Source organism: Alexandromys fortis, unplaced genomic scaffold (genome assembly GCF_014885135.2).
Source record: "Alexandromys fortis isolate MF-2015 unplaced genomic scaffold, M_Fortis_MF-2015_v1.1 scaffold_120, whole genome shotgun sequence".
In the NCBI taxonomy this organism is placed as follows: Eukaryota; Metazoa; Chordata; class Mammalia; order Rodentia; family Cricetidae; genus Alexandromys; species Alexandromys fortis.
This window is the reverse complement of record NW_026067999.1, coordinates 2,946,496-2,969,561: the sequence shown is the minus strand read 5'-3', so window position 1 is coordinate 2,969,561 and position 23,066 is coordinate 2,946,496. Positions and strand designations below refer to the sequence as shown.

Below are 23,066 nucleotides of genomic sequence, written 5' to 3'. Positions count from 1 at the left end.
TTTCTGTATAGGTACCCATGCCATGTGTGCACACTGACACACAAACCTACATGGACACCACACACACAAACAACAACCACCACCCAAGTTTCAGGATGAGGTAAACCATATACATGGCACCCAAAAAGGGCGCACTAAATGGAAGCTATTGCTGCAGTTGCTAACCCCTCCACCTTTAAATGGTTCGTGTGAAAGTAAGACCTCACCTGATGGCGTCTTCCACTTCACTTCTAGGAATGATGTCGGACACATTTTGGGGAGAAGTGACAAAGAAGATGAAGGAGACTCTTGGTGTCAAACCACTCACCCGTATATCTTCCACCCTATGACAAAAAAAAGAAAAAAGAAAAGAAACATGTTTTTTCTCTCCTAATGAGAGAACACAATAAAGAAAGGAAGTTGTCCCATCCCATTCCCCCACCCCCCCTCACCCCGCCATGGCAGAAAGGAGATGAGAGCGAGGTTCCTGGATGAGGAGGTACAGAGCGGGGCAGGGCAAGGGCAAATAAGGGGATGATATGGCCCAAAGAATTGTATACTTCCCAAAGCACATGAAATTAACTGCATAAAAGTTGTGACACCCCCACCCCACCCCACCCCTGGTACACTGGGCATGGTGGCGCAGGCCTTTAATCCCAGCACTCTGGAGACAGAGGCAGGCGGGTCTCTGTGAGTTCAAGGCCAGCCTGGTCTACAGAGTGAGTTCCAGGACAGCCAGAGATACACAGAGAGATCCTGTCCCCAAAACCAAAACAGACAAACAAAAAGTTGTAAGACCAACTTTTGGTACTGCTTTTTCCTACTACCTCCAAACCCCAAATCTGTTCCCTTCTTTTTCATGTCAATGAGAGCATCAAGAGAATCAGGAGTGAATCATTGGTGACCTTTGAGTGTGCGAAGCAGCACGGTGGACAGTGACATCTCAGTGTCACAGACAGCTACAGAGTGTTAATGCTCTCTAGCCTGGCCCCGCTCAGCAAAGTGGGGGGTGGCATCACTGGATGAAGGCAAAAAGTCGGAATCACCACACCATGTGACAAGGCCAGGCTCTCAAAGCTACCAGAGTGGTGCTAGTAAAAAAACTAATGCAGATCATGTGGCCAAGTATGGTCCTTGAGTGACTACTTGACCTTCTCAAAATAAAAGGCAAAAGCCATGGGATGGCCTTGAGGCCCAAATGAACTTTCTTTGCTCCCTTTTACCCAGCTACCTGGCGCAAACACTGCCCTGATCACATCACCTATTGGCCCTCTAGCAGATGCTCCTCCTCCCACAATGACCTTCTTGCTGTTCCATTGGCAAGCAATGGATAGTGCTTCGTCGGACTTTGTGCCTTTGTCCCCTAGCTGAATTCTTTCTCCCATTGTCTGCACTGTTGGCTTTTCTGCTTCTTAACGTTAGTGATGTCCTCTCTAACCAACTCAGTAAAAGCTGAACTTTCCTAGTCCTGACCCTGGGCTTTCTGCCACAGCACACAGTTACAAGTCCCTCTCCCCTGCGGTCTCTCTCCTGAAGAAGCTTACAGAAGGCAGAAATCAGAAATGTCTTCCCCCCTCTTTTACTTCTAAGGATGGGGTGAGAGCGTATGGAGAGAAAGAGAGAGAAGGGGACAGACAGAGACAGAGACACAGACAGAGAGAGAGAGAGAGACAGAGAGAGAGAGAGAGAGAGAGAGAGAGAGAGAGAGAGAGAGATTTAAGAGCAACCCTTGTCATACTATCTACAAGTTAAACCACAAGCATTCTAAAAGGAAGTGACCCAAATTCCAAATGTGAAATAAATTTTTGAACTACGCTTATGCAAGCAACCCTAGATAAGTTCAGTGGCCCCAAACAAATAAATAAAACACTAGAAAAAGAGGTACAAGCGTATGAGAGTAGGAGAAGGAAGGATTCAGTGGGAGTCAGATGAGAGAACACAAAACACAGTACATACATTTATAAAATTGTCAAAGAATTGAGCAAATACAGGTGTCGGCCAGTGGTAGGGCACACCTTTGATCCCAGCACTAGGGAGTCTGAGGCAGGAGGATCTCTTTGAGTTTGAGTGCAGCCCTGGCCTACTGGTGTGGGAAGTCCTTCTGTATGTGTGTTTCTTTTATTGGTTAATAAAGACGCCGCTTTCAGACAATGGCTTAACAGAATATAGCCAGGCTGGAAGATATATACATATATAGAGAGAAATATAGTCAGGCTGGAAGATATATACATATATAGAGAGAAATATAGTCAGGCTGGAAGATATATACATATAGAGAGCGAGTAGGCAGAGTCAGAGAGACACCATAGAGCCTCCAGAGAGGAAAGACACGAGCTGTCAGTTGGAATCTTGCCAGTAGGCCATGAGACTCATGGTAAAATATAAAATAATGGAGATGGGTTAATTCTAGATGTAAGAGCTAGCTAGCAATACACTTCAGTGATTGGCCAAGCAGTGATTTAAATAATATAGTTTCTGTGTGATTATTTCGGGAGTCTGGGCAGCCGGGAAACAAACAAGTAGCCTCCTCCCAACAGTCTACAAAGCAGATGTCAGAACAGCTAGAACTGTTACACAGAGAAAACCCATCTCGGGAAACACACACACACACACAAATTAAGCATATCTCCTCAGACTCTAGAATAGGGGAATTTTTATGTATAGGACCTAGCAGATCAACTCACCCAAAAAGAACGGTCTGGTTTTTCTTCTCTGCAAAATACACTCTCATGGCATATGCAACAGATGCTCGGAACAGGTACATTTCGTTGTCGTTCCATTCATACTGCAAATTCAGACGAAAGACACCACTCAGTGGGGGAGAGCCAAAAGAGAGGGGAAACTGGGGACTCCTCCTCACTATTCCAAGGACCCTGGCCATCAAGTCTGTGCCCTCCAATGTGAGCCCACATCAGCATTTGGTAGTGGGATGCTTCAAAGTGACTACTGACTCTACAAGAAGAGTGTCTGATTAGGCCACTTAAGATGAGATGTTTGTTTATCTACCAACCCCCCAGCCCCACCCCGGGAGCTAATGCTGCTGGTCAGGAAACCCTCCCTGCTTCAGGAATCATGGCGCCCACCGGTCCTCTCACTTTGGTTTGATATGGATTGAAATAAAAACCCCAAGTATAGGTTTATAGATGGGAGACAGCCCAAAGCTGTGGGATTTGCGTGGGCTATCCGTATGTTGTAGGCAACTAAATCTAACATTTACTGTTTTGATAAGTTCTCAGCTATTTGAACCATACATGTAATACCAGCATTAGGGAGGTAGAGGCAAGAGAATCAGGACTTCAAGGCAAACTTTGGCTGCAGAGCAACTTCAAGGCCAGCCTGGGCTACACGGGATCTCAAAAAAAAAAAAAAAAAAAAAAGAGCTTGGGGTTGTGTGCACAGCCTAGTAGAGGTGTCAGCACTCAATATTTCCTCCAGTAGGTGGCAGTAGAGATCAATGGATGACACGGGAATTTCATTTTCTTATAGAGAAAAGCAAGACAAAAGCTCTCAAAAGAATTGTTTTCACCTAAAGATGGTTTTGCCCAGATATGTGAAGGATGGAGTTTATTTTTTAATAGTAATAATGGTACGATAATGTTGTTCCTAGTAATTTTCTGGCCGGTACTTCCATAGTTTAAAACAGTTAAAAGGTAAATTCTGAAAACGATGCCTTAGCTCCAGTGGATGTGCACCACGAAATGGCTTGAACAGGGCAGACATTCTGGCCCTACTGCACATGAGTTCCGAGTGGGCATCTCACTCAATGGTTGGCTTCCGAATGGCACACCAGCAAGGTCTCGTGGAAAGGGAACATGGCCTCAAATGTCCAGACGAAAGATCTGCTGCCTCTCCTGACCTGCCAGGAGCACTTTCAATGTCTTAGGCCAGGGAGGAGCTAATCAAAGTGAAGAGAGAAACTCTCGTGGGCCTGCAATGCCCATTCAGACATAAGAATGCGAACTCAGAGTGGAGAAGCGATGGGCTTGTGTTTGTACACTTGCTTTCTCAGCGCCTACTCTTTTCAATTCCGGGACAGAAAGGGGACGACAGGAGGAGAGACAACCGGGAGGAGTAGAGAGAAGGGAAAGTGTAACCATCGTATGAGAAAAGAATCGATTTTCAATAAAAAATAAAAATAATTGCTTTCTTTTGTTTTTATTTTAATGCATGTATTATTTATAATATGGTGTCTTATTTAGCAAAGTTATTTTTCAAGTCTTGGGAAATATTTAACTTCTCCGGAAATGAGGAGGTAGAACCTGAATCTCTGGATCTCTACAATGGCACAACACCTTTCTGGAGTACATTGGACTGTTTTATCTGATTGTCCCAGGTTGACTTCTAAACCTGCAAAGCTTTCAGGTTTCCGGGACACGCCCTGGCTGTTGATCCCCATCTATCTCCTCTTTGCTAATCAAAGCTATTACGGAGAAGAGGGTCATTTGGAAAGAGGAAAGGGAAGAGTGCAGGTGGGTGGGGAAGCCAGTAACTGAAGGGGTGAGTTATCGGCAAAGGAAATTATGTAAATGCAGGAAACTCTCAGAACGAAACTCATTTTGTACAATCGCTAGATGCTAATAAAATTGTCTTTTTGAAAAAGTTTATACTTCCCAGAGCTGGAGCAAGTGAGATGGATGTTCAGGGGAGAGCAATAGCTAAAGGTATAAATAATAAGAGTGTCTATAAAATATTTTGTCACCCTAAACTGCATCTCTAAGTCAATGGCTCTCAACGTGGCTATACTTAGAACTTCTAGGAGATTTAAAAAGACTTTACATTTTTTAAATGTATTTATTTTATGGGTATCAGTGTTTTGCCGGTACCATGTGTGTGCTGGTGCCTGGGGAGATCAAAATAGAACACAAAACCCTGCAACTGGGACTACAACATGGTTGTGAACCACCGTGTGGGTACAGGCAACCAAATCCGGGTCCTCTGCAAAAGCCATGAGTAAGTATTCTTAGCCACCAAGCCATCACCCCAGCTCCGGATTGAAAATCTCTTAGTGAGGTTGGCTGTGGTGGTGCAGGACTTTAATCTCAGCACTCTTGAGGCTGTCTGGGAATTCAAAGTCTGTCTTGTCTGTAGTGAGTTCCAGGCCAGCTGTTACTGCATTGTTAGATCCAGACTCAAACAAAAGGAAACTCTTAACGCCCAAATCTTGGTGTCACACTCCAGAGCAATTAAGCCAGTATCTCGGGAGGAGGAGCCCACAAACATATTTTGAAGGCTCCCCACACAATTCCAATGTTGAGCCAAGTTTGAGAATAGGGGCTTCCCAGTCATTACTATGTATATAAACCAATGGAGGCTTTACAAATGTAGGTCCTGATTAAGCAGGTCCAGGGGTGGGGCCCGAGATGCTACACTCTGACCAAGCTTCCGGATTGGAATTTTTTGCACATGAACTGACCATACTGTTAATAAAATAGGATGTAGATGATTACGAAAACAAAACCTAAGAAAAGAAATAAGCCCTTAGTATAGAACCATGACCTTGCCCTTGAATACAAGTCATAGTGCCAAGAGAAGGTGAGTGCTTGCTAATTAAGGATCAGAACAGATGGTTCTGCACAGATCTTCAGAACACAACTGAAAAGCAGACAATGTATATCCAGTAAGGGATGGCTTACAAAGAAAAGGAAGGGAGGGAGGGAGAGAAGGAGTTAGCTGAAGGTGAGACCTGGGGATTATAGTTTTAAGAGAACCATGTGGCCCCGCTTCATGTACGCCACACTGAAACGGGATTTCAAGGGAAGAGACTGTTCTGAAGAAAACCGGAATCACCATTGAGAATACTCACTGCATTTTCCCCAAGAGCTGACTTTAGGCTTATCCTCACTTTAATGCTTTGGTCGGCATCTGATTAAAGAGAGATTTCAGGCAATTGGTTTACATGACAGACTGACCACACATTTATTTTCCCATCCCAAGATTGCACCAAGGTGACAGCGATAGGCGTCTTTTAAGGTAAAGACACAGCTTTTACAGAATAAGAAATGATGAGGAACTGGTAACTGTGTTCTGAGAGGACCATAAGTCACTGCTTGATGTGGGTGTGTACACAGAAGGGATTACAGGGTAGAGAGAGGGGGAGAGAGAAAGAGAGAGAGAGAGAGAGAGAGAGAGAGAGAGAGAGAGAGAGAGAGAGAGAGAGAGAGACCTTGGGATTCCTATACAACAGAGGTGTGAAGAGAGGGGGAAATGATCCTGAGGTTGTGGTTAAAGCCACTGTAGGGATGGCGTGGTTCTGTACACCAACATCACTTACTCAGCCAATTGGAACTTGTTCTCCAACAGAACAAGATATAAACCTGGAAAGAAGAGGTGCAACCCAGGAAACAGGATTCAACCTGGAGGAACCAGGCGATAACTCTGAAGGACGATTATGGTCCGTATTAAGATAGGAGTATGTGAGACTCCATGGGGAAGTTTCAAGGGAGGAAGATGGAGCTGAGAAGAATAGATAGATGGGACTAGTTGGTAAGCAATCAATATTCTGCTTGATGGTGAAGTATGCATGCCAAAAGCTGAGGTGATTTGAAACTCTGTTACAAACAAGTCACTTAAGAAAGGAAACAGCATTGTATGTTGTTTGGCTGTGCAACTGGCCAGACAATATTTATATATTGATAATAGCTTCACTAAAAATCATGTTAAGTCTCTCCAGAGACAGTGGGAGAGTAGGTAGGAGAGGGTTCTATGGCTGACTGACAGTAAGACACCAAAGCAAGCGAAGTTTTAAAGAAAGTAACTGTCAGAAACTCAGGGTCTAACCATGATGCAGATGACAGTGTTTGTCTCAGAAGAGTTAGGTTGGCCCATTTGTTCTTATCAACTTGACATAGCTATAGTTATTTGAAAACAGTGTCTTCATCCTATTGGCCTGTGAGGCATTTTGTGACTAATAATTGATGTGTGAAGTCCCAGCCCATCGTGGACAATGCCACTCCTGGGCAGGTGGTCCAGGGAAAAAGCCAAGCCGAGTCAAGGCATGGAGAGAGAGCAAGCTAGTAAGCAGTGTTCCTCCACAGCCCCTCTCCAGTTCCAGCCTCCACATTGCTGTCTTGAGCTTCTGATGATGGACAATCAGCTGTAAGCTGAAAGAAACCCTCCCCTCTCTACGTTGCCTTTGGTCATGGTCCTCATAACAACAGAAAGCAAACTAGGCCAAAGAGCACCGTCCAAGGGCAGTAGGAGAGTCTTATACTCTTGTTGTGAACGTGAGACTGATAAGAACACCCGACAGAGTTTGTGACCGTGTCTCAAGAAGAGGGAAGACAGATTCAGTTGTGTCCCAGCCCCCGCGAGGCTATAAAAAGGACACTCAGCGAAGCAAACAAGGAACAATGCACAATGCATGCGCAGTCTGTGAACTCACATGGACTCCAGTCAGTGTTCCACCCCACAAAAGAATTCTTGTTCTGCTCCTTCAGCCAGACAAACAATGGCTCAAAGTAATTGAGCAGTGGTCTTACATCCATATTCCTTGTTCCCACCACATTTTCCAATGCTCGGGTCCAGGGTTCGGATTTCCCGAGATGCAGCATATTGCTACAGGAAAAAAGACAGCGTGCGGGTCATTTTGAAGCTGCTGGGCACACCTTCGCATCTACACTCTACACTTCTTTTCTTGGAATGGGCTGCATTTTCTTTGGGTGGATTAGAAGAATAAGGCATATTATCAGATGGATCTAAGACTCAGTTTCTCTTTCCTTCCAATTGCTGGAAAGAGAGCTGTGTGGTTATCACAGAGGGACCAAGAGGTGACCTATCCTGGCATCTCATGATCTAGGTTCCCATCTTGTTCCACATTAAACATTTATTTCATGGTTGGTTGGTTGGAGAAATTCTGAAGTCCCAATGTTTCTTTTTTGGGGGGAAGATGTCGGAGAAGGCAAATAAACTAAATTAAATCATAGACATGGCAATGAATAATACGGGGTGCTAAGAGATGCTCGGCATTTTGAGGCAATTCTTACAGCAACTTCTGTCCAGCTTCAGTGGAATTTGAGATGTCACATTTGTGCAGTTGGCCATTATGTTTAGCTGCTTGACAAAGGGCTTCTTGAAACTGGAACTGATAAATGGTCCTTGTGTAGTATCTGTACAAGTGACAAAGGAACAAAAAGAAGGCTCATGTTTTATTGCGGTCGCAGAGTCACAGATCTGGGTGGATACTGACATTCCTGGCCCAAGTAACCCCAGAGGTGTTGCCTAAAAGTCTTCCTGTAGCAGGAGTCCAACGTGACCTCTTCACATGTACCAAATGTTATTTTCATTGCATACGTTTGACGATAGAACAGCGTGGCTACTCTGCCATGGGTTAGTGACATTTGAATTGCTGTCACAGACTTAGAGCCCTTTCCTATAAAGCGGTGGCAATCTTCTTCTTACACCAGGTAAGTTAAAACTCCCATTTTTACAAATATAGAAGGTGAGGCCCACACATGCCTGCATCCCAGCATTAGGGAAGGAGGATCGATCATGAGTTCAAGGCCAGCCTGGGACGTGTAGTTAAGTCTCTGTCTCAAACAAAAGATAAAATAGACAACAGCAATAATAAAATACTTTTTTGATGCCTAGTAAACTCTACTAGTGATGAGAAGATGAATTAAAAGTATTTTTCTGCTTCACCAAATGGTCCTGTTGTGCTTGGTTGTTTTTTTTTTAACTGTGTTTTATTGAGCTAAATATTTTTCTCCACTCCCCTCCCTTTCTCCTCACTCCCCTTCTGCCCTTTCGCATTATCCCCATGCTCCCAATTTACTCGGGAGATCTTGTCTTTTTCTACTTCCCATGTAGATTAGATCCAAGTATATGTCTCTTAGGGTTCTCTTTGCTGTCCAGGATCTCTGAGATTGTGAATTGTAGGCTGGTTTTTCTTTGCTTTATGTCTAGTTTTTGTTGTTGTTGTTTCTCAACTTGACACAAGCTAGAGTCATCTAAGAAGAAGGAACCTCAATTGAAAAAAAATGCTTCCGTCACACTGGCCTCAGGAGCCAATTTTTGGAGCATTTTCTAGATTAATGATTGATGTCCTGTGAGTTACAAGAAGGCAAACCAAGGCAGTCATGAAGAGCAAGCCAGTAAGCAGTGTTCGCCACAGTCTCAGCTTCAGTTCCTGCCTCCAGTTTCCTGCCTTGCTTAAGTTCCTGCCTTGACTTCCTTCAGTGATGGATTGTGAGTGGAACAAAGCCAAATCAACCCTTTCCTCTCCAAGTTGCTTTTAGTTATGGTGTTTATCCCAGCAATACAAAGCAAAATAGGACATTCCTTAACAATGCGGGAAAGTCTCAGCTAAGTCCACTTAACCCAATAAAACATTAAGCTGCATTACATTGAATTGAAACTGATCATCTACATTAAGCTTGCGGTAGGAGGTAGATAGAAAAGCCTTGTAATTGTCACTTCATTGAGCCTTTTATGCTTTTGTTATTAGCCTCGGCTATCCTTTAAACAGCAGATGCTCAACAGAGAGGAGAGGACTGTCATTTACCGGATGAACGAGTAATCATTCGACACGTGGAACAGAGCTGCAGGGTCACAGTAGGTTTCGTCGTGAGGCAGAGGCTCCACCACACCGACGATCTCTCGCCTTCGGAAGAAAAGGGAAGCGTGTGTCAGTTGGGGGTAGACCACCATGAGAAGGGAGCTTGAGCTCAGAGCACTTTCACCTGGCAATAGTATTTGTATTGAAACTGGTTGTCAATTGAAATTTAAAAAAAATGCAAAAACCAGAAAGTAAAGCCTCTTGTGTGTTTGCCTCCTGTTGCCTTAATTCAGCCAAAACTCACCATTGGAAAATAGCTATCTCCTTAAAATCCAGAGTTTAAAGAGTCCATAGAGAACACTGTATGGCTATAAATATGCAGTGGAAACCCTATCCATTCCTCTCAGGCACCGCACTTTCTGTGTTCCTGTCAGCAGTTTGTAAAACTGAAATCTTTTTTTTTTCAAAGCTAATTCAAATGCGTCCCCTTCTGTGGAGCTTGCCACCCACTGGGCAATGCACTTAAACCCTTACGCTCCCTTAGACTCAGGGTCTTCTTTTAGTAATGCTTTAGTCTCTTGCCTTTTACTAGTATTTATTAGTTACATAAAATCCAGGTCCCCATGACATCTCACACATGCATGTAATATTCTTGATCATCCTCAATCCCTTATTATCACATCCTGCTCCCTTTCTCGTTGCCCCCCCTTCTCTACCTCTGAGCCCGCCTTCGACTTTCATACATCGTCTCTAGGTCTCTAGCGTTGTCTCTAATCTCTGCCACTTCTCTCCCTATGCTGTGATTTTTCACACGTAAACTCCTTACCACCAAGACATAAGCTGGAGTCTGAGGCTGGGTCTCAATTATCTCTATTGTTCTCGTGCTAAATACTATGCCAGAACACTAAGGAGAAACTGCACTTCTGATTGGCAAATGGCCAAATGGGCAATCAGTACTTTGGAGGTCTGCTTCCAAGTTGGTTTAAAGTAAGTTAACAGGGATCCAAAAGTTAGCACAGTTGAGAAAAAGGGTAGAGAAGCCATATAGGCTTCATTTTTAGACATTATTTAAAAGGAATATAGTTTTGCCCTTTATTATTGCAATTTTTGCAGGCAACTTTGGTTCTTTGGGGACAGCTTCGCTTATTCACAAACATTAGAAACTACCCTGAGTAATTACATCTTTTTTCTTCCTTTTTTTTTTTTTTTTTTGGTTTTTCAAGATAGGGTTTCTCTGTGTAGCCCTGGAGCTCCTGGAACTCGCTCTGTAACTAGGCTAGCCTCAAACTCAGAGATCTGCCTGCCTCTGCCTCCCAAGTACTGGGATTAAAGGCATGCACCACCACTACCAGGCTTACTTCACATTTCTTATCTTACAACTCAAAAAAAGACCCTTGAGACCATGTCCTGGGAAACAATTTCAGGAAACAGGAACAAAGGAGTGAGAAAGGAAAACAGGACTCCTGCCCAAAGGGCGCATTGTCACAAATATCAGTTCTATAAGCAATGTGAACTGATTCCCACATGAAGAAGGACACTACTCACCATGAGAGCTGTTCCACAAGAAAACAGGAGAGCTAAGGTATTTATCCACCAACCAGGCCATCTGGCATTGGTGTCCTAGCCCCCCTGCAATTTGTGGGTTCAGGTGACCTCAGAAAGCCTCCCCTTGGGCAATTGAAATAGAGATAGCACTGCGAGCGAAGCCAAATGCTCTTAAGGGAACAGTAAGCCCTTGAGGAAATGGTTCGTGGACTGCAAAGTCGTTGACTTACTTCATCTCCCACCACTTCTGCATCCACTGCTCTTTGGGAATTTCTCCCTTAAAAACCATCCACCGCCACTTCTCTAGCATGTAAGTGAATGGCAGCGTCCCAACAATGGTCAGCGCTTGCTTGAGGAGGAAGTTTATTTCTGTTTCTGAAAGGAACATGGAAAAGGGCAAATATTAAGATGGAAGACGAAAGCAGAAATTTTGTAAGAGACTTTGTCTAATCTCAAGCTATTATTCCTCCTCAGGATAACTCTACTACAGGATGGCTACATGAGAAATATTGGCAGTGGACATATGTATAATGTGTGTGTGTATATATATATATATATATATATATATATATATATATTTCTTCTCTGGTGACGGATTTAGAATAAAACCCCAGAAAAGAACAACTAAGTAAAAATTCACAAGTTAACTGATCCATATTTTTTTTAAACCACTTTCAATTGCCTCCTTCAAATATCCCCTTATCAGAGTTAAGTAGGGCAATTTCATCTATTTTCCTAGTCATACTGTTTATTCTTGAGAGCTCCATGCAGGTAGTAACTGTTAATGTCTCATTCAAGACTGTGTACCCAGTCCAGTGTCTGCTCTGTAATACCCTCTGTGAGTCCTTAGTAAACAAGCAAACGTTAAACAGATGTGGTGAAACCTTGGAAACTAGGGCGGGGAAATTTTTTTAAAAAAATATCGGGTTTTTTTGCACAACAGGTTGGCTATCTAAAGGACAATAACGTCTTGTGCTTTTTCAGGAAGAGCTCCATCGGCGGTAGAGTGATTGCCTAGCACGGGCGAGGCCCTCGGGTCCATTTCCAGCGCTGACGAAGCAAAAAGCAAGAGAAGCGAGAAAAAAAGATTGTCAAAAGGTTCACCATCGGCCAGTGATGTTTGTAGAGATAGAGACGTTTGCTGTCGTGTAAATATCACATGAGCTATACACGTATCTCAACATCATGTTATTCCATTAACATGTACAACAGTTATGTTCTTGTATAGTAATTCAAAATAAATTTAAGCCCAAAATATTTAATGGACATCTCTAGAAGGCATCCTCCACTGGATAATCATAAGTACAATGTCCTTTAAGTGGACTGATTTCTTTCTTAGCAAGAATATTAACTGCCTATTACCCTACAGGGAAGTCGAGCTGGCCACCAGCACACCACAGAAGACCACTGCAGTGTAAGTGCAGGGGTTGTTATCTGGGGGGGGGGTGCCTCGCACATAGTAGGTGCTCAATAAATTTGTTTAGAACAATAAAGAGGCAGGCACAGTGACTCATGCCTAGAATCCGTGAACTTGAGAGGCTGAGGTAGAAGGGACTGTTGTGAGTTCTAGGACATCCCTGGCTACAGAGGAAGACCCTGTCTACAAGCAACAAATCATTCACAACCCCAAAAAGAAGAGAAGGACAAGATCAAGGAAAGCAGAAAAAGAATAAAGGAATCTATTGGTTTGACACCATTCACAAGGCCAGAACCAAGGAAAGGAGGAGTTTTCAAGCCAGTGCTTTCATTGTGTGACATCAGAAGAAACACACTGATTTCACATCTTTGCCGATTTTCAAGGCAGACATAAAAAAAACATAAAATAAATCATTGTCTGTTCATTAGCATGGATTAGCTGTATTTTTAAATTAGGAAGCAGGTATAGTTACCATAAATTGCTTTTCCCATGTTGCTTTCTTCATCAAAAAGCACCGCTACTGGTCTATAAACTACTGTACCTGGATTAACAGTGACTATTTCAGAAATTATGATGGCCTTCCCCTGGCTCCTATCAGGCCTTTGTCAGGTCACTAAGAGCCAGAGATCAAAGTCAAGTAAATTGTGCACACAAGGATGGAACTCCTGACCTTTACTCCCCTGAACCAAGGCTCAGCCCAAACCCTCATGAAATGCAGTGAGATACAAACACACGGTCATGAACATCGGAGGGAAATTTGTTGGAAAATGTGGGTTCAGAGGGAAGGGAAAGGAATAAGGAAGGGAATGATGGAGGATAGGAGCAAAGCGCCCTTATGCGTATTCATACATGTAATTTGAAAAATAAAATAAATTACAGAACCTAAAAACTAGTAAAAAGTGAAGTGAAAAATTCATGAAAGAAATGAAAGTAGTAGATGATGTTTTTTCTTTTGCAAAAGCCACAGCAACCTCACTGAAAAATCTCGCTCTCCTGAAAAGTCGTAGTGTTTCATCAAGTTCAAGCCTCCCAAATAGATGGACTGCCTGAGGTAAAGATGTTGAGAAATAGCATGGGCCTTCTGTTCACACCCCTTCTTTGTAAAACAGTCTCAGAATAACCTGTTCCCACTCAAACAGTCTGGGGAGTTGCCTATCTGTTTGTAACCTAAAATGACAGCCAACTCTTTAAAAGCCAGACACTTGGACAAACCATCCAAGTTCTTCACGCTATTTCAGCATCTTCAAAAAGTCCACCAAGTTTCTATTAGATCATTCTTAGAATCCCAAAATCATCCATTCAGTTATCTCACTTAATTCCTTGCTTAAATATATGAAACCACAAGTTACCATGCTCTAAAAAAAATTGCCCCATAAACATTTTTTTCACTTAGGCAGCATAAAGAAAAACAAGTATTTTCTAATAGGTGATAATAAATACCTCTCCTCCTATCAGATTACCCCCCAAACAAGCCAAAGGAAAATGTACCACTATCTTCCTGAAAATTGGACGGCAGAAGACCAATGGATTTCAGATGCTCAGGTGTAGCTGCAGAAAGTGACATGATTTCCCCAACAGCTTCATGGAAGCCTTCATTGGCTCCATTTCTCAGCAGGTAAGGCTGTGTGGCATATGCCATGTCGTATTGGATGTGTCCCATCTCGTGGTGGGCTGTCAGGAAGTTGTCCATTGTGACCTTTGTACACATCTTGATTCTGCATAAAAAAATGGGCAAGAATCTTACTTAATTTCCAGATTTTTTTTTTTTGGAGTTGGGCAACATGAAGATTTTCAACATTGAATTTTTATTATTTTTCCCTTATGAACCTGTTACTTGATATGAAGTGATGGGCAGGTCTAGATTCCCTTCTTGTGCTCATACACACATGGAAAGTGTGATAAGCAGAGCTCTCTGTTACATAATTCTGAGGTGAGTAACATGGAAGTGATTGATAAAAATGGCCAAGTGCATAACAATAAGTGAATACAGGCCAAGTGTTCTAGAACCACCATGTATAGCCAGGACAGAAAAGGGGTGAGATACTTAGACTTGGGCATCATTAAAATGTAAATCACAAAGGTAGACACGATGGCCCAAGAAGCAGGAGCAGGGTAGCAAGAAAGACGACCAAAGACAAAACTGTAGAATGTCTAAGTACTTAAGATTTTGCAAAGCATACAGCCAGGGTGCATAGAAAACGTGTGACGTCTGGAAGACCATCACCACATAGAAGTCAACAAGAAATGATGTTTCAAGACAACAGGTGGATGTTGTCTAACTGCTGTGACCCAGTGAGAACACAACTGCGTTTGGCAAATGTGTGGTGGCCCTTCTCCATTTCACAGCCCTATGCTCACTCAGATATGAGTGGGTGGTATATTTCAAGAGATTTTCAGATGGATCTTCCCATCATTCCCTTTTGTTTGCCCCTTGCACACTGATAAACACTCTTCAGAAACTCCCCACTGTTTAGAATAAGGTCAACCTGCTATATCCACCCCAATATGACCACAACTTGCTTTCCTAACATTTCTCTCTATTCTTTTTTCTCACAATTATAATAGCTATTATATACTTGCTATCTATATTTATGAATATGTTCTCATTTCTCAGCCTTACCAGAAGATTTGGACTGATCACCAACAGCCTGATACCTGCTTTAATAAGCACACATCCCCACTCATTTGTTTATGGATTATTTATCTCTGTTTTCATGCTACAAGGGCACAGTTATCTAATTGCAAAAGGGGGGTTCTTTTGGGGGTGTAGGGTCGAGGAAGATTTTCTCTATGTAACAGCCCTGCCTGTCCTTGAACTCACTCTGTAGACCAGGCTGGTCTTGAACTCACAGAGATCTGCCTGTCTCTACCTCCCAAGTGCTAAAATTAAAGGATTAAATGTGTGTGCTACCACTGCCCAGCTGCACAGAGGTTTTCAAAGCCCTCACTCCTTACTATCTTTACAGGAAATGACTACTGACCTCTAACTCTAATGGCTGTTTGTAGAACTAGACCCCATTCCCCAAAGAGATGGTTTTTTCTTTTTTCTTTTCTTTTCTTTTCTTTTGTTTTTTTTCAAGATAGGGTTTATTTGTGTTACAGTCCTGGCCGTCCTGGAACTCGCTTTGCAGACCAGGCTGACCTTGAACTCAAAGAGATCTGCCTGCCTCTGCCTCCCAAGTGCTGGGGTTAAAGGCGTGCACTACCACCCCTGGGCGAGAGGTTTTCTTAATACTTTGGGGTAATCTACAGCCTGTGACTGACTAACATAGGGTATATATAAAGTCCACACCTTTGGCTCAAGGTGTGATGAATTCTGATTCAAATCAGGCTTCAGAGCAGTTCATGAGATCAGGCTGGAGTCAAGTCTCCATCACAGACTGCATCCTTACCGGCTTTGCCTAACTCGACCTGTTCCCTCACTTGCCTTTTCCTGAGAGGTCTCCCCTTATATAAACTGCCAGTGCAAGCCAGGGAATGAACCCAAGACACAAACCTGGTCATTAGTGCTCTGCTTTGTAGATAAGGAAACTGAAAGCCAAGCTGACTTTGCTCAAGGTTGCCAGATCACTAAGTGACACACCTTGGATTCCAAACCCCGTGCTCATTCTGCCACGTCACAGACTCTCAAACTATCCTGAACATATTTTTTTTTTGTTCCAGCCTGAGCTTGCTGACTTCAGCACCGACACCAGGTCCCGCCCTCTGCACCTAATCCCTCTGTTCTTCCCATGTGCTGTCCTCCCAGGTATTTATCCAACCTCTTCTTGCAATCCAAGCTCAATTCCTAAACCACCCATAAAGCCCTTGTCTGACCCTATCTCCCAGTACAGGAGTGGTTCATTCCCGTATTCCAATTCCTAAGAAAGCATTCCCTACATCTGTCTTACAGCACGTACCATTTTCTCCCTCTTATTCCAATTTGTTATCCATTCGTCCTATTTCACAAGAGTGAGGGGCAGAGGGGAAGATCAACGTGTGAGTCATTTGTTCATTTGTAATAGGTTCTTGGCACCAAATCTTTCCTAATAGGGGTGCCACCAACCCTGTGATCAGGAGACTCTAATCAACATGCAAATTTTCAAGTAAGGTATGTTCTCTAAAAGTGCCATTCAGGGACCTGTGGACCTTCTTTTCCCGAGTGAGACAGATGTACTCTTGTCGACTCCCAACTTTAGTTTGCAGACCCTTAAATCATATGCTCAGAGAAGCGTAGGGAATCCTGCCTTCATTGCTTCCTGTTCAGTATCTGCGCTGCAAGCATCAGCCCCGGTACCTGAAGTCATCTTTCCCCAGGTCCCAAGCTGTGGGATGGCAGACCACTTTCCGACCATCGCCTGGATCAACCAGCATTGAGTTTTCCCAGAATCCTTGAGTCATATGAGGAAGGCCAACAGAAACAAAAAACTTCTCTGCCTCTTTAAATATCCTTTCTGCATCCCAGCCCTGAGGGAGAAAAAGAAAGAATATTTAGTCCCTATACTATAATAGAAATTCTTCCTGTTGGCCATAGACATTAGCATAACTTTCCCAACAGAAAGCTGGGCTTTTTAATGTTTACCACCTGCCTGCACAGCTGCCTCTAGGGAATTTACCTAGGAAATAATCAAAACTTGTGTCAAGGAGTTACTTACATTGAATATGGTTTTATATAAGCAAAGAGGAAACGGTCATCAGAATGAGTAAGGAATGAGACTTTTGTGAAATAGAAACTGTGCAGGCACACAAACTATCTACAAAGAAACCATACGGACATTATAAAATAGAGTAAAATTAGAAGTGAAAAAAATTAAAAGAAACCATTTAGTTGGTATCAATGTTCACTAATAAAAAGATACATGAAAATATTAATAACAAGCTGAGTTATATGTGGGATGCTTTCTGTTTTCTTTTGTTTTGTCCTTATTCTTGGATTTTGGGTTTTTATGGACTCCCCCACCCTCCAGTGCTGTGAAGCAATCCAGGGCTTTACGTGTGTTAGACAAACCGTCTACCTTCAAGCTAAATCCACGATTAGTTTTCTTTATATTCCAACACAAACCAAAAAAACTAATGATCCATTTGCTGAAGACTACTTACCTAAAGGCAGTGGTCATTGAATTCCTTAAAGGGTCAATGTTGAAATAGGAGCGGCAGGGCTGCGTCCCCGGCACCCGGCCGCCCGCATGGCTAGTTTATACCCAGAAATAATTACACGGAAACTGTATTTTTTCAAACACTGTCTGGCCTGGCTATGAAATCAACGGATAAGATACAAGACCCACCTCCATCAGGTCAAGACATATGTTCGACTCAATGAAAGAAATGAACAACATAGTAGACATGAAGGTCTAGGCCTTTAGAAGCAAAATGCCAGATGTAGCCTAGAAGCCAATGAGGATTTGAGCTTCACTTCAGCATCTGAACTTTCAGAATGTTTTGAAACTATACAAAGATTGCCATAGGCATGTGCCACCTGGCAAATTCTTTCATACCAATGTCTCAGGGGACAACCAGGCCCGCTGAGGCAATGAAGCCCACATCAGGCAAACCAAGGTTGACTATTTAATACTTGGTGCCATGAACTATTTTTAGTAACAGAAGATTTATTCTGATCTTGAATATCAGTCATGTTTAGTGTATCTATTCTGTCAACCCTAGCGATAAGAAACAGAATATGAATGTGTGTTGTTATTATTAGCGTCATCAGTTATATTATTGACTCCTAAAGGCTTAATGTCAAAAAATTGGTACTAATTAGTATGACAGTCTTTTAATTTGAATTCATAGTTTACTGATACAAACGAATAGAAATGTACACATGTTTCCAGGATATAATGTGTGTTTTCATACACATATATGCTGTCTAATGTTCCAATTAAGATACACATATCTGTTTTCTCATTTACCATTTATTTATGAAGAAAATATTTGATTTCTTTCTTTGGGCTTATCAAAACTACACAATATGTCATCATTATCTATAGTCACTGCACTGTGCAATAGCACATCTAAATTATTACTGTGAACTGATGATAACTTCATCTCCCTCCTTCTTCTCCTTACATGCTTCAGCATCTGGTGACCTCCCTTCTCCTCTCAACTTCCATGAGATCAGCTTTAGTACTCCCACATATGAGTGAGATCATATGTGCTTTTCTTTGTATGTCTGGCTTATTTCGCTTAACACAACGCCCTCCAGTTCCATCTGAATGCCTGAGAGCCATTCATCTCTCATGAATGACAGGAATTCATTCATGATGCTGAAAAGCATTCCACTGTGTGCAGGTGGCACACTTTCTTTTATCTATTCATCCCGATAGAGACACTGAGTTTGTTCTCATGTCTGGAGCATTATGAACAGCCTTCTGACAAACATGGGAGTATTGAGGACACTTCAACATACTCATTTCATTTCCTTTGGATATATACCCAGGAATAAAGTTGCTGGATTATATGGCAGTTGCATTTTTAATTCCCTAAGGAAGTGGTGGGCTGTTTCCTCTAATGGATGTACTAAGTTGCATTTCCAAGTCAGTGTGGAAGGGTTCTCTTTACTTCACATCCTCACCAGCACCCAGTGGGTTATTTTTTTTTATTGTTGTTGCTGTTTGTTTTATTTTTTTTTCTTTTTTAAATAGCCATTTTTTACTGGAGCGAAGTCATCATACATTTTTGCTTTGAATTGCATTTTCATGATCATTGATGGCATTGAACATTTTTATAGAATGATTAACTATATGCCTTCTTTTAAGAAATACCTATTGAAGAACAATGCTCACGTTTTAGTTAGATTATATGGAGTTTTGCTATTGTATTTCTTATACATCTTAGATATTAACTCTCACCACATGTCCATGTTTTCAATACTTTCTTGTGTTCTGCATATTGTTTTCTCTTCTTTCTGTTTCCTTAACTGTGCAGAAGCTTTTACTTTCATGTTTGTCTACTTTAGCTTTTGAGTTCTGTGTTTTGGGGGTCTTGCTTAAAAATTCCTTACCTATTCCAATGTCTGGAATCATTTCCCCTGCTTCATAGTCTCCGGTCTTACAACTAGATCTTTGGCCCTTTTGATTTGGTTTTTGGAACTGGTAAGAAACAAAATTCCTGTTTGGTTCTTCTACATGTGAACATCTAATTTCACAGCATCTAATAATTATTGAACAGGCTGTCCTTGCTCAAATGTAAGTTCTCAGCACCTTTGTTGAAAATTGGTTGGGTATGAACGCATGAGTTGCTTCTAGGTTTTCTGTTCTGCTCTAGTGGTCTCTGTGTCTATTTCTAATGATCCCACTTTGTAGTGTGTTTTAAAGTCAGAGACTGTAATGTCTCTTGTTTTGTTCTTAGTGTTTAAGATTCTTAAAGGCGGGAGCTTGCGATGGCATATAAATTTCCAGATTGTTTTTGAATATGATATTCTGAAGCTGAATGAACAAAACAGCACAGACCAGTAAGCACAGTCAACATTTCTAGAATAGTAAATGAACAGAAAAACAGAAGTGGACGAGAAACATTAGAAGTTTTGAATTGAAAAAGGAGCTGCCCCTGATGATCTTTGTGCCATTAGGTGAATGGCACCTCCAAGCCCATCTTGTCTCTTATAGCATGGGGCTCTAATGGAGCTCCTCTGACACTTTTAGAGGTAACACTGGAAAAGCAGCAACTACATAGACAGTGTGGAAGGCAATATACAACACACATGGAGGCCCTTGGGAAAGAACAAGAGTTGATATCATGATGGCCATCTGCTACGACTCAATGACAACATGGAGCTAGAACAGCTGCACGAGTTGAGGGCTTGCAGCTTTGGGGTTTTATTCTACCATGACCTTTCCCCAGGAGTATGCTACATATGTGAAGGTCCTCACTACATTACTCCTTACAGTTGTAAGGGGATTTGCGAGCAAATATTCAGCAAGCATACATAATTAATTATTGTGTGACCATCTGAGACCATTTTAGAGGTGAATAAAAATGTGGGAAGGGAGAGGCAGGGAGGGGAGCAGAGCAAATGTAGAGCTCAATAAAAAAATCAATTAAAAATGTCACCATTCTTTCTAATCATAAATGTAGAACTTAATTAAATCTTTAAAAAACCATGTAAAATCTAATATGATTTCACTGATGAAAGAGAACATAATTGACTTAAAAGGTACTTGTAATATTTTAACAATGACTTTTAATATCCAAAATAAGATGTTCCTGTTCATCACTATTCATAGAGATCACAGACTGATTACTTAGCAAAAATTGACTTTGAAATGTGCGATTCCAACCAAGTGATTAATCCATATCTTAGTGCTTAAAGGAAAAAAATATCAGGTCATCTCAATTTTGATTGTCTCTCAACAAGATAAATAGAGGTCCTGTTATTGAAGGTACTTGAGATCTGTGACATTATAAACTACTTTTCGACGAAAATACATAAGAAATAACTTTAAGTTAACTTGGATCTCTATCAACATGATTTCACATACAAGATTAGAACAGAAAGGTGCATAAATGAAAAATACAGTTGAAGCCTCATGGTTTAAGACTTCTTCTTCCTACCTGATTCACCATTGCATCAGTAACATCTATGTTTGGTTTCTCACCAAAGGGAACTGTCAAAGGGTACAGATTTGTCCAAAATCTCCCCCACATATCACCTATGGACAAAAAGAATACATTAACATTTGACAAAAGCAACAGAAATATAGATCCAATCTTCATAGTGCATATGGTTGACTGAGCATGGCAGTCATTCAGTCCTAAACCATTTAGATTTGCATTCCCTTTTCACTAATCCCATTTCTCCATTGGGTCCTTTTCTTATAGTAACATTCTTTATCACCTGTAAAACACTAAGAGTACAAGAGATTCTGTGCTTAGGCAAAGCTTGTTAAAGAATCTTCACAGATTCTCCTATAATGAATTATTATTGGAAGGCACAATTGAAACTGGACATGGTGGTGCATGCCCGAAAGCTCAGGGCTTGGGAGGCTAAGAGAAAAGGATCTCAAGTTCAGGACCAGCCTGGGTTGCACAGCAAGTTCCAGTCCAGTCAGGACTATTTGGTGAGACCCTTTCTCAAAAAACCAGAACAAAATAAAACATATGGGACATCATAGCTACTACACATTAGGTTTATAAAAAGCCACCATGCCCTCAACAAATACTATTAACTGATACTGATACCTAAGTTTTACTTTCAATACCATAATAGCACACCTAACTAGGTAGCTGAGCAACTTCAACAGTATGAAGTTGGACTCAGGGCCAGAAACCCTAAAAGGAAAGATGGATCCAGAAAAGGGTGCAGTGCAATAGCACTAAAAATATGGGCAACACAATGGCATGAGGAGTACTCCAGTGAACTCATTTACCAATAAATAATAATAATTGTGCGCATGCGTGCCTGTGTGTGATGTGTGTGAGCACGGCGGGCCTGTACCACAGCCCACGTGTGAACAATTAGCAGAGGACAACTTTCAGTAGTTGATTCTCTCCTTCCACCGTGGATTCCACAGATCAAACTCAGATCACCGGGTTGGTGTGGTAAGCATCTTCACCTGCCATGCCATCTTGCCAGCCCTGGTGGATTTGTTTTTTTAAAAGATTGGATTTAATAAAGATAGAAGTGAATTTACGTACTTAAATTTGTGAATACTTGCCACAAAACGAAGTTCAGTACATAGTAAAAGGCCAAAAGTGGCCCAAGAAGCAGAATGATATGACTTCTAAAGCAAGTAAGACCTTCAGCTGTTGATAAAACGATGGGGCCTGGACCCCTTTGGGGTCCCCTATCAGATATTTACATTATGACTCATAACAATAGCAAAATTACCATAACACATTGAACTTGAAGGAAGGAAAACAAAGCATACATGATAATAACTGGAATCGTCACTAATCTGTGGTGAAGATAGAATTGTGGCCAGGTGTCTTATATGACAGCTGATCATGTATGTCTAGAAGGTCATCTTGTAAAATACGAACTGACATTCTGAGTAATGCTATGCATGGAAATAAGAATAACGAACAGAAGACACTAGAGAAGGGCTGGTCCGGGTCCATATAAAACAGAACTTTCATATAATTGGTACCAAGCAGCATCTGCTTGGAAAGAAGAATGAACCTACCACGGTAGGAAGAAAGAGCTCACCACCCCAGACAGATTTAAGCAGTCACAAAATTACTGAATATCGCCCACCAGGGACATCATAGAGAAGATTTCTATGTTGTGTTAAAGTTAGAGATTCCCAAAGTTCTTTTGTTCACATCCCTGCCAATAGAAATGAGGTTTATCTATGGGGAATACTAAGCATGCATGGCAGGAAATTTTCAGGTCTTTCTATTTTACTTGGCCTTGGCAGCTGGGGTAGGAGAGGATGGCCATTCTCCTTCATTCATTGCTCAAATGTGATTCCAAACAGAGTATTTTCAGTAAGATTTATTGGCACAGTCCAGCTTGAACTCCCGAAGCTTTCCCGTAGACAGTATCTTTATCCTAGGGACATTTCTCTCCTGCCACCTTCTGCCCACTGAGCTCTTTCACTCAGACTAATACTGAAATCCCAAGCTTCGCCAACCAACTGGAATAAACACATTTTAACCTAGGATTCTTTCCCTAGTCAGCTTAAATAGAGAATAAATTTTAGAGACTAGATTCAT

At 41.8% G+C, this 23,066-nt stretch overlaps 1 protein-coding gene across 1 annotated transcript in view; it reads right to left on the bottom strand.

Moving 5' to 3' along the window:
* Positions 1-23,066, bottom strand: part of Ace2 (angiotensin converting enzyme 2) — a 49,613-nt gene that overhangs the window by 5,511 nt on the left and 21,036 nt on the right. Inside the window, exons 7-16 of the mRNA XM_050160665.1 lie at positions 20,964-21,061; positions 16,711-16,880; positions 13,923-14,149; positions 11,248-11,392; positions 9,479-9,577; positions 7,962-8,084; positions 7,361-7,533; positions 5,783-5,841; positions 2,664-2,764; positions 207-323 (exon numbers count right to left, since the gene is read on the bottom strand). Of these exons, the coding sequence (XP_050016622.1) occupies positions 207-323; positions 2,664-2,764; positions 5,783-5,841; positions 7,361-7,533; positions 7,962-8,084; positions 9,479-9,577; positions 11,248-11,392; positions 13,923-14,149; positions 16,711-16,880; positions 20,964-21,061 (1,312 nt within the window). The remainder of the gene's footprint in view (positions 1-206; positions 324-2,663; positions 2,765-5,782; positions 5,842-7,360; positions 7,534-7,961; positions 8,085-9,478; positions 9,578-11,247; positions 11,393-13,922; positions 14,150-16,710; positions 16,881-20,963; positions 21,062-23,066) is intronic.